General features: G+C 36.7%; 1 protein-coding gene across 5 annotated transcripts in view; it reads left to right on the forward strand.

The window, feature by feature from the left end:
• NBEAL1 (neurobeachin like 1) overlaps nucleotides 1-15,971 on the forward strand; it is an 85,638-nt gene that overhangs the window by 28,536 nt on the left and 41,131 nt on the right. For 3 of the 5 annotated variants that reach the window (XM_039387994.1, XM_027731476.2, XM_039387995.1), the window contains exons 8-19: nucleotides 1,010-1,095; nucleotides 2,625-2,931; nucleotides 3,907-4,013; nucleotides 7,002-7,088; nucleotides 8,532-8,615; nucleotides 10,112-10,210; nucleotides 10,315-10,895; nucleotides 11,509-11,641; nucleotides 12,232-12,351; nucleotides 13,570-13,873; nucleotides 14,777-14,862; nucleotides 15,287-15,376. In XM_039387994.1, coding sequence (XP_039243928.1) covers nucleotides 1,010-1,095; nucleotides 2,625-2,931; nucleotides 3,907-4,013; nucleotides 7,002-7,088; nucleotides 8,532-8,615; nucleotides 10,112-10,210; nucleotides 10,315-10,895; nucleotides 11,509-11,641; nucleotides 12,232-12,351; nucleotides 13,570-13,873; nucleotides 14,777-14,862; nucleotides 15,287-15,376 — 2,084 coding nt within the window. The remainder of the gene's footprint in view (nucleotides 1-1,009; nucleotides 1,096-2,624; nucleotides 2,932-3,906; nucleotides 4,014-7,001; nucleotides 7,089-8,531; nucleotides 8,616-10,111; nucleotides 10,211-10,314; nucleotides 10,896-11,508; nucleotides 11,642-12,231; nucleotides 12,352-13,569; nucleotides 13,874-14,776; nucleotides 14,863-15,286; nucleotides 15,377-15,971) is intronic. The other 2 variants (XM_039387996.1, XM_027731478.2) reach the window with 1 other exon arrangement.

Below are 15,971 nucleotides of genomic sequence, written 5' to 3' on the forward strand. Positions count from 1 at the left end.
ACAATGTGATCGTCTAAGCTTTGTTTAGTTTGAAGAACAGATTTAAAAACTAGCTCTGCAATTTTCTTTTAAAACAGGCTTATACCTTCAGTATGTAGTCAGAAATCTTACTTGCCAATAACTAGTACTTGTCTTAAAAGTCATATTATTATTTTAATGCATATAAAAATCTCATTTTCAGTTTATAATGTTTCTTTAAAATCTCAGTTTTTACAAACCCAGGTAATTATCAGTTTTATTTTACAAAGTTATTGGAAGTTTTACAATAGTTAATTCCAAAAAATAATCCATTGTAGTTTGTTACAGCTACTTTGAGTGTAGTTTTATTGCTTTTTCAAAAATATCCAGGTTATATATATTGCTAAGAAGAGTTCCTGAGGCTGATTGTAACTAATTTATATCAGATATGGCATGAGAAGAGATGCAGGATAACTGCCTGTAAAGACATTACTGCTAGAAAGGTTACAGACCTGCATGGGATTTGCTGGGAAGTTTGACTTTAAGGGAGCAAACTCAGGGACTGTTTTTTTTTGAGCTGCCTGCACTGTATATGGCATCAGACTTTCCATGCCAAAATTGCTCTCACCTTTGTCATGCTTGATAACTGGTTGTGTGTTAACACATCTTTCTATTTCCCATTAGTAAGGACAAGATGAGCTTATTTTACATTATAAATCAAGACCAACGGCTGTTGTGTCTATAGTTCTGTCAGCCTTCATTGAATGTTTTATGCAAGCTGAAGGTCTGGCCCTGAGAATTCCTGATAAATGTGGTCATGTTATGTTACTTTGATAATGCTGGAATTGATGTGTTTGTGTCTAACTTACATAAAAGAAAGTGGAGATTATGTAGTTGATTTTATTTTTTTTTTTAATTTGTATGATGACAGAGAATATAGGCAGGGTTTTTTTGATTTCATTTGTTGGTGGGTTTTTTTGAGAGGAAAATTTTGGTAAAATTTATGTGACCAGAGTAAGAAATTCTTCTTCTTTTAATTTACTCCAATCAGAATGCTTTCAAGAAAGTGAACATCTCAAGGAAAGCCTGAAATGTTGCCTGCTGCATCTCTTTGGAGCTATTGTGGCTGGTGGTCAGGTAAGGATGTTCTAAACCCTTTTCAGCTGCTGAAGCCTCCAAACGTCTGTTCCTTGCTTAAGGCTTTTAAACACCCCATAACCCATAAATAAGAAGAATTTACTGTTGACTATGAATTGTTTCTACCTTATGAATTTTGGGATCATTCTGTGCAATAATAGCTAAATGCTAAAAGCTGAGTCTTGCTTTCAAATAACAGTAGAAGTTTGCCTTTTATAATAACTACACGTTCATATGAACTTACTGTAGTATTTAAAGTGGGTAACTAGATTAGGAATTTCCACCTGCGAAGATGAAAGTTTTGTAGCAACACACGAAGTTGATCTCTCTTACTTCCAAGGTTGAAAGTAAACTGTTTCAGTAAGAGGCATGGGGCCCTTATACCTTGGAAGCGATTTAAAATCTTTGAAAGAATATGAAGAAAAGAGAGTATTCATCATCATCAAAGCCACATCCACTTTCTCAGTTGACTTCTGTAATATCCTGCGTACTCTGGTCACAAGCAGATGTTACTACTTATGATCCTGAAGAAAGAGTGTTTTAAATGTTATCAGGGAGCCACAAAGCCAGGCACTGCTCCATTAGGGAAGGCAAGCTGAGACTGAGCAGGAAGGCCAGACAGGCAGAGGCAGTTGGCCTAACTGGCAAAAGGCGCAGTCTCACTATACCTGAACAAGGTCTGGTGGTTGTAACCAGGGTCAGCCAGCCCAGACCACTAGACAAGTCTGTAGTGATGAAATCTAATATCAAGCCAGGAAGTCTGGTCAGCATGTCAAAGTAAGGATTTAGTCTAGTGATGGTAACTGGAGTCAGTCAAGAGGCCAGTGGTTGCCAGCCCCGTCCAAAGTCATGAGGCAGTCTAAGGTCAAGCTGGGCAGTCAAGTCTCTGGGTCAGATTCAACAGTACATGGCCAGGCACGGACATGGCTGCAGTGTAGCTCAGGCAGGTAAAAGGTTGAGAGCCAAAGCTTGAATGCAGTTCCTTAGAGAGGGCAAGAAGTCCCTGACAGGGCTTCTCAAAGGTCTCTACAAGCCTGGGCTCCTGTCCTAGATTTAAGGTGCCCCTGAGCCTACGCAGTCAGGCCTCCAGGAAGAAAGGTGAGAAGAGTGCACTAAGGGCCCAGACAAATATTCGCTAATTATTATGTTCTTATTGCTAATTCTAAAGTATCATGAATCTCTTTATCTGAAATGAAAATTCAATTTAAAGTTTACCTAGAATTAGCAGTTTATTGAGGCTACTTTATATGAATTTTGTAACATGTTTTAAATTATATTTCCTTTTCCATATAAGCATTCTCTTTGAAAGAGAAAGCCTATTTAAGTGAACAAGTTGGGATGCATTTCATCTGTAGCCATCAACATAATCCAATTAGAATGTTTCACGTTCATTTAAAAACTACAGGGCATTAATAGACATAATAATGAATGTTTCATGATTCAGATAATTTGGGTAGACACTGCTGGTTTGAAGAGGTTTAATTTTTTTTTAAATTCATTTATTATTATTTTTACCTGATGGGTTTCAGAGGAATGCTCTTCAAGCAGTATCTCCTGCCACCATGGAAGTCTTGATGCGTGTTTTAGCAGACTGTGACAACTGGGATGACAGAAACCCTGAGGAAGTGAGCAGGAAGGCAGAGCTGACTCTGAAGTGCCTGACAGAAGTTGTCCATATCCTTCTAACCAGCAGTTCTGACCAGCGTCAAGTGGAGACAAGTACAATATTGGAGAACTATTTCAAGTTGCTTAATTCAGACCATTCCGCTTTACCTAATGCGAGGCGATGCAGGCAGTGGGAGAGCAGATTCATAGCACTACAGATCCAAATGCTGAGTGAGTACCCAATTGTCCAGTTCCTTGAAATATTTCTTGACAATAACTCTATAGCAAGTAATGATTGGGCCATGATAGTAATATCACTGAATGTTCTACCAAAAAATGTTCACTTGGCTAAGCAATTGAAAATTTTCTAACATTTCTTCTTTGATGTTGCTTTACATATATTCTAGTTTAATCATTTACTATCAAAAAACAAACCGAAACAAACAAAAACACCCCAAGAAAACCCCCAGAAGAAGTGATATCATATTGCTACCATTTAACCAGTGTCAAGGTTTGTAGACTGCCAGTATCCATGAAAAAAGAAAAATGTTGCTAGGCAACAACTGACACTCGTCAGCACTTTAGTAATGGCAGAATAAGACTGCTCTGTAATTAAATACCCATGTGGTGGCTGTTTTGTGATAGTTTACTTTTCAAATGGCATTGTTCTAAACATTGGCCAGAAGTAATAGTCTGAAACAATTGGGTTTAAATTTTTGGATAAGAATTCAGGGATTTGTTTTTTCCACTTTGATGTTCAGAATGGGAAATAAAAGTAGTTGTTTTTCCATACTTCCTCAAATACTAAAGAATAGTACTGAGGCTGTGATGAATACTACAGTATAAGGCTGCTGTAGAATGCAGAGTAAAGCAAGTCTTCATGTGCTTTAAAAAAAAGTGATGCTGCTCATGTGTTCAAAACTGGCAGTGACTTCAAACAGAGCTCCAAAACAATCAAAGATATTCATTAGCTGAATTTTTCTCCAGATATAGTAGGTTATGTGGCAATTTTTACAGCATCAAAATGTTCAGCTCTAGGCCTAGTGATCTGTGCTTAAAACATGTCATTCTTGATCAAAGAACGCAGAGCATAGTGGTTGTTGTATATTTTTTTCCCTATGTTTATTATGTAATGTGCAGAAAAAAATGCTTGATGGATTTGGCAAGTGTTTTGTCTTTGATGCCAGTTCTGTTTTAATTTTATAGATACCATCACAGCCATGTTAGACTGCACAGATAGGCCTGTTCTGCAGGCAATTTTCCTTAACAGTAACTGCTTTGAGCATCTCATTCGACTGTTGCAGAACTGCAAGGTACGTTTTCCCTTATCGGAGTATGTTTAACAGAACCTGTCTTGTAATATTGCAAGTATATTAATTATATTTTCGTCTTCCTTATGAAATAGAAGCAATTTTAAAGTGTCTGCACACTGAAAGTGAAACTTTGGATGGGTTAGAGCCACTAATGCCATGAAAGATCTCAAAGATCCAAGTTGCTCTAAAATCTGTTTTTTATTGCTAATGAAGTAGAGATGTTTCTTGTCTGTCTTGTGATTAAAGCAGTGAATGGTTATTTTGGGTCCTGAGCAAAATACCTTTACAGACCCCATTCAGTCTCTAAAATCTGTTACGATAGTTACTGGTAACAATCCCCTTTGCCTTTTTGTTTTGGTTTATGCTGCGAGGGTTTTTTTTTTCATTTGTTTGTTTCTTTTATATTCGGTCACTGGCTTGCTAGGAAGTCACAACTGCTGCCAGATGGAGGTCTGAACTCTAATTTCAGAGGCATATTTTTCCATTAAAAAAATCTTGCTAGTGTGCCATTGTAAGTGTTTCAAAATATGAGTCCTGTGTGTAGCTGACATAAAACATGAGATCCAAGCTGTTAAAAATGTTCTTTGATTGTTCTTTTTCTACATAGGATTTAGTGTTTTTGTCTCAATGCCAGATGGTCGTAATTGGCAAACTAATGTCTTTCACTGATTGCTTTGTAGATTTTATTTTTCCTTGCGTAAAAGAACATAGATATGATATAACTCTCTGGAATATTTTTTTCTTTTTTTGTGATATGTGGGTGACAGAGCTGTTTTGAGCTCTTTTGATGCTAGATAATTTAATGCTAGCTACAGTATGCAATTTGTTTCTTAATCCATTTAGATTTTGGATTAGAACATATTTCAGTACAGTGATACATTAAAAATAAATGTGTTTGGATTATGTCTTAATTGTAATTATATTCAGTGGCAGAATGCCAATTGACTTGCACTGTTTTGAGTAGTGTTTGTAATTTTATTATCTTCTCCTGAAAATACATTGTTTGACCTTTCCATTCTCCTCCTCTGTTTGGGAATCTCTGCCTATTTTTGTACTAACCTTGTACTCTGTAAGAACCTTCAAGAAACTTCCCTTTTAGTTTCTTCTGAAGTCATCAACAGTTTGTCTGTTCATGGAGAGTCCAGCTGTGTTCCTGCTCTCATAAATAAGTGGTGGAATTTAAGAAAGCAGGAACAGCTACTCTATTTTGGCAGCTTGCTCTTTTTATTTTTATTCTGCCTGTAGATGTGTCAGAAGATACGCCCTTTTAAAGTTTTTTCCTGTGATACTGTCTCACATATCACTGGGAGTGATTGGGTATCAGTACTTCAAGTTTGCTACATTGTACACTTTTTTTAACCTTTCAAGGTCAAAATACCCCCAAGGATGAGAAGTAGGGAGAGGATAGAGATAGGGCAGGTGTTACAGTATATTTGTGTTTTCAAATATACCGTATCTTAATTCTGAGTGTTGTTTTTCGCCTGTGATATCCAAAGAGATGGACTGTAATTTAGAGGTATCAGAAGGTGCTTATTCTGTTCTGAGAGTCATTTAACAAAGTGGTTTGTCAGTGCTGAATCTTTTCTTGTCTATTAAACTCTCTCAGAGAGAGAGTTTAACAACCTCTAGCAGTATACCTGGTTAAAAAAATAATTTTGAACAGCTTTTTAAATGGAAGGATTAAAGCCATATGGACATTGTAATATTTTTCCTTTTCACAATATATATTAAGAGAAATTAAGTAACTCATGAAAAATTCGATGTATTTTTTTTTTATGTCTGCTTTTGCTTCTGTTTAATGTTCTTATTCTTAGTTGTTAACGTTAGAGCCCTCTAAGGCATATTATAGTTATTCTGCACTGTTAAGTGCTCTTGACTGTGATGTACCTTTCAAAGTGACTTGTGTTTCTAACCATGTGCTTTCACACCTATGTAAGTCAAAGCAATATCTTAAGTGTTGTCCTTTGTTTTGCCCTAATTTATGGAAGTTGATTTCTCAGGTTGTTATTCTTCAGAGAGACTGCCTAGCAGATAATGGCACAAAATGTGTGTTTGTGTGGGATGGGGAAAGACAAATGCTTAGTTTTTTACCACTAAGAAACACTAAAAGAAAGTGTTGTTTCCCTTTTTTTTTTTTAAGGGACTTTTGAAACGTTTTGGTCAGGGATTTTTTTAACAGCGCGGTTGAAACTTAGAAGGAGGTAAATTTAAGTCCTGATTAGGTTACAGCTAAACTTTGCACGCAAGTTGACTGCAATCAATTATGAATTTGGGTGAGCTTTAAATTTACAAATTCAGGAGCCGACTAGGAATCCAGCTACTAAAAACAGAGCAGTTCCTTTGCTAAAGATGCAGTATAGATTTATGTTTGATTTAAAGCTATTTACCACCTTCCTGATTCTTAGGATGATGTCAGATATTTTGCCTTTCTTCCTGATCTAAAGACTGTGTACCCCAGAAATTCTGCTACTGTGCTGTTGGAAGATTAAATTATTCTGTCTAGGTATCTTCAGCCTTCACCTAGGATGAAACATAAGTAGAAGGTGGTGAAACATCTGTATCCATTTCTTTGCTAATGCCCCACTGTTGTCTTTATTTCTTACAAGCAAATTTTTGAGAACCTCCTGTCATCTTGCATGTTGTAAATGAAATTAGAGATGCTAAGCTGGAGACCAATAAAAATTCCAGATAGATCTTTTTCTTTGTCTCAGCAATTATATATTTTCTTTTTTTTTTTTTGAGGTAAAAAAGTAATTACTCTTTAGAAAAAAATACAGTGTAATCTTCAGTATTAAGAATTAAGAGAAGACTAATAATAATGGAGGATTGCATCTCACCAGTGTGAGAACACTTTCTTTTTTTTTTTCCTTTTTTCTTTTTTTTTTTGGGGATGTGAAATACAAACCCAAGGCAGCCTCCACGGGTTTGGCTGCAGGTAACTGTTTAATGTGCAATTATTTCCATTATTCTTGTCTCTGTTTCTAACAGCTGTTTTTAAATGCTAACAATAAAGTCGCAGACAAGAGTGAGAAAGACCTTACCAACAAATTACTGACAGAAATGAATGAGGACCAGGTACCTACCTAAACTGTATTTTGCTTCAATCAAAGTCAAGCCACAATCACAGGAAAATTGATTCCTGTGCTTCACCTTAACCATCCTACTTAAGCCTTCTGCAGCAAGCTGAACTTGTGTTGTTGCACACATCAGTATTTCCTGTCTCTCAGAAAATGATTTTTCTGAATAACAGATTGAATTCAATCTATGTTTTATTCATCTACTTCAAACTGCAGATATTTGCAATAGACTGGGCCTCAGTTATGCTTCTTTTAAGGAAAAGGTGAAGTACATGAATGGAATCCAAATAAATTCTCTCAACCTGGTGGTGATTTTTTTTCCCCTCGTTTTCTTCTTTTTTGCTTCTTTGTCTCAGCACTGTGGTGTTTTGGATTCTGGGGCCTTGTTTGTGAATCTCAATGGTTGTGTTTGGTGTCCTGATTCTTTGCTTGTCATCAAGAACAGATGTTCACAAAACAATGGACAGGCTGAATCAGGGAGGTAGGAATAGCCTGTTGTTTTACTTTTTCCAAATATTATGGAAAGTTTCAAATGCAAATTGTAGTATTAATTTTATAGTAGAATTATTTGTTCTGATTAAAACTGTAAAGAAATGCTAAATACAAGGGATGGTAATCTACAAATTGTGATTTTTAACTAATAGCTTTGACTTTTTTGGACACAGCACAACGCTCTAACCACATCTAAATGTTTCTTCACATCTAACGTGGTCTTCTAATTCTTGACATTTGATTTTCAAAATATGTCTGAGATGCATATAATATTCCAGAGATGATGAAAACAGTACATTTGTTTGTACAGTGTTGCTAATTAGGCTTACGGATGGATGCAAAATAGTGCTCCAACATTTTTGTTCTTAAAACCACCATAGAAATATCAATATAGACAAGAATTACAGAAAAAAAACTCAAAGGATTGCTTAAATTGGAGAGAGAGGTGTTGATCAGTGCAGTGAGACTAGGGGTGAGGTAGCCACCTAACTCTGCCTGTGTGACTTATCTCTTATAATTTGTGTGTTTGTGTGCTGCATTGGTGTGTAGGGCCTTGGATGGAAAAGAAGACACTTTATATGAACTGCAGGTGCCTGATTGTCCAGCAGCACACACACACATACTGCAAGAGATTTCCTGATTGTTTTCCTCCCTCCCTCTTGAGGTTGTCCATTAGGCGCATGAGGAAAACTTGTTTGTCCTTTAGAATATTTGAAGTGCAGCGTGTGTTGTGAATGCTTCTCTCCTCTTGAAGTATGTGGATAGTTGTCTACCGTGGTGTAATTCGTTGTAGGCTGTGGGGTTATGAAATCTTGACTGGTGGGGAGATGATTTTTGAAGCATGTTGCCAAACTCTTGGTTTCCCTCCTGGCAGGAGGGCACAGTACACATTTTGGAGCTCAACCGTCTTTGGACATTTGTTTATGACTTCTGTACCTGCTACTTTCAGGTGTTTCAGGGACACCTGGACTCCTTGGCAGTATCAACCATTCAAGCCCTCACAGCAGTAATGCACAAGTCTCCAGCTGCAAAGGTAACAGTATATATGCAGAGGTCTATTTGCAGTAGGCTTCTTGATCTTTTTTCCACTTAGTGTTTTTATCACGGTATCTTGATGGATCTTCCTAATGAAGATGAGCAGATTGTGGTCACACATTCATGACAGATAGCTGATTAGAATTCCTTATCCCTTTATATGTGTCTAGTGGCTGAACACTGAGTCATCTTTCTTTCAAAACTGGAAGATCAGAGTATAATAGCAGTTGGAACTTTGTAAAGGAAGTACATTGTTACTTGTCCCATGACTACGTGGGATAGACTTAGTGGGTATTTGCAGGAATTTTCAAGCAGGAGTTTGTGTTGTAGTTTTATCATGGTTTTAAACTAACCTAGGACAGTACTACTGTCCAAATGGTGGTCTTGCCATTCCCCTGCCCTTCCTTGGTAGTTACTCTTGTGGTTTGATAAATGGATAGGTTGTGGTTAGTTTGTGATTCTGACTGGAAGCTAAGCCCATGGAAAAGTAGTGTATTTATTCCTGGATTGCTGAGTTCATTAGATTCTAGCCTTGGTTAAATGATTCCCTGGTCTTGGCACAGGGAAAAGGATGTGGCTGCACAGTATGGTCTAAAGGAAGAGTGGGAGTCATCTGATTTTATTGCTAGTTGCAGTACAGCCTGAGGGAAAAACAGCAGGGTCAGTTATGCTCCTCCAGAGCCTTATTCAGGGTGCTTATTTCTCCACTGACTCTGGAAAGCCTGAAAAATTATGTGTTGGAGATGAGAACTGCTGGGATTCACAAAGGGTCAACAGAGTTTTCAGTTGTACTTCTGCTGCAACATACATTTTTCTTTTTTCTTTCCATAGTTACCTAAGCAACCACCTCACTTCTGATGACAGATTTATTCTTTTTAAAAAAATAAAATTAATTTCAGTGCGGAATACAGCCAGGAGAAGAGTATCCATTCCATATGATGTGTTGACTGTTTATTAATTAAACTATAAATATAAATGGATGCTACATCTTGAACTTCACTGGCTGATTTAATATTTTTCTCTTGATGTAAAAATCAATTAGTTTTCAGAAGAACTTCCTTGGAACACTTTTCTAATTTTTTAAAGTGTTTAGGATGGGTGGTTTTTAATCAACTGGTCTAGGAGAATCTTTGACTGAAAGATTAATATTTGAATACTTCTAATTCTTAATGTAAACATTTCATGCTATAGTTCGCACTAAAAAACAAAGCTATTAGTTCTTTGTGATAGTTTTAACATTTGTATTATACTGAAGCAATTATATTTTTGTATAGGTAATTACTTTTATTTGTTTATCTGTGTGCTGCTCATCTGTAGCATTCTAGAGACAGTACAATGGATATGTTATCAAAAAGAGATTTCTAACCTGTACAACATTTTTATAGCATTCTAGTTATTATGTGTCTAATATTTTGTTAAATTAGAACCTGCTGCGGTAGGCGAGCAATTTTTGTCCATTTTATTTGTTAGTGAGACTGGGATTTTTATCCTCAGGAAGTCTTCAAGGAGAGGATTGGCTATGCACACATATATGAGGTACTAAAATCACTGGGTCAACCCTCACGGGAATTGCTGGAAGAACTCATGAATATGGTGAGATGTCCTTGCTTTGAAAGCAAAAACGTTTACGTCCTTCAAAATTACTTCTAGCTCTATTTTATTGTTATTTCACATCTGAGTTCTCTGCTGTTTCTCAGGCTGTTGAAGGTGACCACATGGCTGTTGGGATACTAGGCATTAGTAACGTTCAGCCCTTATTGCTGCTCATCCAGTGGCTTCCAGAACTCGAATCACACGAGCTGCAGATTTTCATCTCAAATTGGTTGAGGCGAATCTGCTGTATTAACAGACAGAGTCGTGCCACATGTGTCAATGCAAACATGGTCATCCGGATCATTGAGACACTCAACTCCCACTCCGCCCTCCACTGTACTTGTGCAGAGAACCTGATTGCCCTTCTGGGCTCTTTGGGGAGCCAGTCAATGGGCTCAGAAGAACTGCTTCAACTGATACGGCTCCTGAGGACTGAGGAGCCCAGAGGAGCTCACCCTTACGTGGTTCCAGTGATGCGAGCCATCCTGGCGATGGCCCGGAAGCAGGGCATGGCCAGTGCCTTGCAGTACTTCAACTTGCACCACAGCATGGCCGGGATCGCTGTGCCAGCAATCCATCGGTGGCCGGGCTCTGCCTTTTCATTCAACGCGTGGCTCTGCCTTGACCAGGACCGGGTGGACCCCAGCACAACCAGCAAAAGTGGCAAGAGGAAGCAGCTCTATAGGTACAGTTACTATAATTACTTCAGCAGCACAAATCTAGGTCATCTGTTCCCCATGGCATATGGTGCCCTGTGGCATGTGGTGCTTCTGCTTATCTGCATAGAGTGCAATAGATAACACTTAGTCTGTGAAAGGGAGCGGTTTCATCTGTCACCAGAGCCAGGTTATGTTAAAGAAATAAACGTGTACTTTCTCTGTTATAATGTTTTATTGTCTACAGTTCAATATCCATAACTCCAAATTGTGTTAAGGTTCACTGCTTAAACAAAACAACATTAAAAAACAAAAACCAACCCCACAAAAACCCCACCCCAATGAACTCTATTTTTTGTATAAGAGCACAATGAAAAGGACAACTTCATAGTGCTTAAATAGTGGCTGTTGACATGAATGGTTCTTGATATAATTTAACTTTCTGGCTACTAACATTCAGCAGTAAACAGCATGTCTTCTGTTTGGTTTTTTTTTTTCATAACAAGAGTAACAGCTAGTCACATAGTAAATATTGGACCAACAACAAATGACTTAAGTTGATTCTCTCCTTAATGAAAGTACTGTTAGGTGGTAGTTTTGATGAAGCAAGTTCTGATTGTCTGTTTTGTTCTCTTTCTGTAGCTTTTTTACAGGAAGTGGTATGGGGTTTGAAGCCTTTATTACATGCTCTGGGGTATTGGTGGTTGCAGTTTGCACAAAGAGGGAATATGCAACAGTGATGCTGCCTGACCATTGTTTTTTTGACTCTCTCTGGGTAAGATTTGATAGAAATAACACTGTGTTTAGGATAGTACTGTTAGCTTCGAAGTCCAAGTTCTATTTTTTGGTTATTTTACAAATATATATCTCAATAATTCATTGCATAAGAACAGATTTAATTTCAAATAATGAAAGTAATTTTCATGTAGATGAGTCGTTGATGGAGCTTAACTTATGCTTGTGTTACTAGGCATTTTTTGTTATTAAGCTGGTTACAGCATTAGAGGTTTTTTTATATTAAATTATAACAAGCATAGGTGACTGGTGCTATGTGAATATATAAACTGTCCTGCTGTGTTTCTCCCTTACCCTTTTCTATTCCCATACTTAAAGTCTGATGTACATTATTATGGAAGAACTGTATCTCTCTTCCCTTCAAAAAACTCACTCTTCCCTTACGTGTAAACTTGTTTGCTACTTTTAAATGGAAGGAGCCAATAGGTGGTCCTATCTTCTAGTTCATGCTTTGGATTTATTTTCTTAAGTGGTTTCCTCCCCAACCTAGTAGAGATGAAGTTAAATAGTTCCATATAGTCATTTCACTGTTTTTAATAATGACTTAATTATTTTATATTGCTTAACCAGCACAACATAACTATTGTTCATGTGCCTGGAAAGAGGCCCTTTGGTCAGAGCCTTGTGTATATCTACGTCAATGGACAGCAGAAGGTCTCTGCCCCACTTCGATTCCCTGCTATGAATGAAGTAAGTTCCCTTCTGAGTCATACCCCTGTTGGGATGAGCTCTCACAGATTAATGAAAATATAGGTGCCATTTTTAATTTGGAAATTGTGTAAGAGTTTAATATCTTAGCCTATTGCTGATAAGCTTCTGTTCAACTTTGGACACGGTCCAGACTATTGTTTTGGAGTGTAACTAATGTAAGTAACGCTTGTTTAGTCATCTCAGTTTAAAAACAAACCAAAAAACCTCACTAGATGACCTCGATTAAATTGTGAGGTTTTCCTCAAAATAATTACCTGAGCATATTGACATTATGGTTAAGTTATAAAAAATCAGAGCTCTGCCAGTAGGATTGATGTAACAGCACTCAATAAGGAATATTCCCTGTTGTTTTACGTGGTAACTTTTTTTAATTGCATTTTTTTAATGTTTCCTTAACTATATACTAGTCTTATACCTGCTTTGCTAACTGGATAAGCAGTTTATGTGCAGTTAATCCAACTATTTTGAATGCGCACACATTTAGCCAAAAAGTACACTAACCCTCAGAATGAGTGTGTGTCATGTTTGGTTTCCTTTGTAAGCATTGTTCATTCTTTTTGTGGAACAAATTTATTTTAAACTGGGCTACAACACTGAACATTCTTCCCTCTTTTGTAAGTTCTAATTTGATATTTGTTGGGTATATTGAGCAAACAGCTAAATTGGATGCTGTCATAGTAAAATCAGTATAAAACTTAAAAATGAGAGTAAATGTAGTTTTCCTTGGAAGATAAAACTCTGGATTTTGGCCTATCTGTAGAATAAGCGCTGTAAACATCAAGGTAACTAAAAGTGAGGCAATTAAGCTTACCATGAGAGCATCTATTTTAGTGGAATAACTGATAGGAGAAATGTACAGTAACAGATATACTGGGCTAGTATTTTGGAATATAATCCAGAAAAGGAGTGTTTATGAGGATATCTGGAGCACCGTCCTTTCTGTCTGTGCTCCTGCCAGAGGTCACACAACAGTTGGAGTAATCAAATTACTCTTACTTGGAGAAAGGGCATTCTCTGCTGTTGTGAAAAGTGGATGCTCTTTTTCTTTTTTTTGCCTAACGTTTTTCGGGGCTTGCCAGAACTTGTTGCTCTTGGTTTAATTTATTTAGTTCAGTATTGCTAGATATAGTCTTCAGATTTAGAGTGTAGATTTACAGTATGTGTTTCATTTTCTTTCTTCCATGTGTGACTCTCCAGTCTTTTACTTCTTGCTGCATTGGTTCAGCTGGTCAAAGAACAACGACTCCTCCTCCATCTCAGATCCCAGATCCGCCTTTTTCCTCCCCAGTTATGCCCCATCGGACATCACTTGGGGGCATTCTCTCTACAGGAAGTTGGGGTGGGGTGCTTGGAAAACCAGAGCTCATCACCAAGATGATCTCAGCAGGGACTCAGGACAGTGAATGGGGGTGTCCAACATCTTTGGAGGGCCAACTTGGATCTGTTATCATCTTCCATGAAGCACTGCAACCTTCTCAGGTGAAAGCATTATATTTAGCAGGTAAGTGGTGGTTGTAGTGGCTTAGTGGAATAAAAGGAATGAGTTATGAACAAGACCCCATTGAGCTTTGCTCTATACAGACACATAATGAAGAATTTACAGTCCAGAAGCCTTATAAAAAATAAACTTAAAATTTAATGATAAGTATTGTATGAAGCTTGATTTAAAAATGTTATATTTACATAAGCTCATCTATTTATCATATGTACAGACCTGCCAAAATCAGAATGTTAGGTAGTATTTTCACTGCTGTTTGTATTTTTGCTGCTGTTTGCCTACATGTAAATTTACAGTTGAGACTTCTTTAAAGTATTGCACTTGCTATGATAGGCCACTTTAAAGTGATTTATGCTTGAGGATTTTTCCATAAGAATTAATTGTTAAGTGGTCATTTAAAAAAAAAAATTACACTGAAAGTTATGTCATACAGTTCAAAGTGTTAAGGTATTAAGTTCCATAATGACTTGAGGTTGTTAGAGATTAACATTAAAACATTTGTATCATATCGAGGAAATATTTTGTATTGATAAACAAAACAATCTTGAGGGTTACTCATTTTTGGGCATCTGGGCTTGATGACAGAGATTAGTGACAAATATGAGATAGATAATTGTAAAAATAAACATTAGAGCTGTTTGAATGTATAAACCCCCGTTTTTCATTGTGTAGTTTAGCTTTTCATGAAGAATGTAATTCTTTTTAAGCAGACCCTATGAAATAAATTATTTAAGTCATAGAGACTCCTTCAAAGCATGTCTCAAATAGATATGGTTCAGACTGTCCTATTTGTTGTTGCAACAAATTGTAGCAGTATAAAATTTGTAAAGAGCAACATTAATATCCAGTGGACTCTTGAATATATGTGTTATAAATATATAATTGTGTATATATAATTTGTTATAGGTCCAAACTGTTTAACTCCATGGAAGTCTCAAGAGGCTGAAGTAGCAGATCTCCCCAGTAAGGTGTTGCTTCATTATACACCAAAGGTATGAAACAGTACATAACTTCTCTTTGATTTCACAGTGTGGATTACTTCTGGAATATATTCTAGATGGTCTTTGTTTTGCTATTGCTGTTTCATAGAACAGATGAGTGTGTCATCTTTACACTGTGGTTATTATGGCAAGATAAGGAGCTGTGAGAGCTTTCTTAAACTGTAATCTTCTGCAGACATAGTAGGTTTTGTCCATGTTTGGCAAAAAGACAGAATTATCTTGTACAGCATTGAATGTCAAGTCTCAGATGACATATATGATGTTCTAAGGATTTCGCATTGTTTAAATACTTTAATATCAGCACATTGGCACTAACTTCCTGAAACACATTAACCATCACTCTGAAATGTCATGTGTTCAAGGATCTGTAACTTGTTTCCTATAAGATACCATAACTGCTTTGTTTGTTTAACAGGCCTGCAGAAGCCCAATTTGTCTTGATCTGTCTGCAAACCTTTTACATGGAAGACTAACTGGAAACAAAGTAGTGAACTGGGACATCAAGGTAAATGCATTCTGAAGAAGCAGAACCTGATGTAAACAAGCCAGTGGTTGTGTGCATTCACCTAATTTTTGGAATGCTGGAAATTATTAGCATAATGCAAATTATATTTAGCAGATACAGCATGTTTTTATAATGAGAATTAACGAGATAATGCTGTAGCTGGAGTAGTATTGCATTTACATTGCATTTATTGAGAAATTACAAGGGCCACTGTTTTTACTGTCACAGTGTATGAAGATGTTTTGTGATAGCTGAGTAGTCTTCATAATCATGTTCAATGCATGTAGTGTACTGAAAGCATTTTGTCATCTCTAGGGAATTTTGTGATTTTTTTTTCTTGTAATCTTAAACTCTGAATGAGATTAAGATTAGTAGGGTTAAGTTAACACTTGTGACTTGTCAGTAGAATACTACATTTTTTTATCTTGAGGAATAATTTACAAACAAATAAATATGAGCTGTTTTTTTTTTTTTTACATTGAACAATCAATTGTACTAGAAAACTAAGTAATAAGGAAATATTCTTAGAACAACCCTATGCATATGCACAGTGCATGTCTCCACAATCACTTATGGACACTAATGTTAAGAAAAT

The sequence above is a fragment of the Pipra filicauda genome, unplaced genomic scaffold (genome assembly GCF_003945595.2).
Source record: "Pipra filicauda isolate LSUMZ 115617 unplaced genomic scaffold, ASM394559v2 scaffold5_size6683894_pilon, whole genome shotgun sequence".
Taxonomy (NCBI): Eukaryota; Metazoa; Chordata; class Aves; order Passeriformes; family Pipridae; genus Pipra; species Pipra filicauda.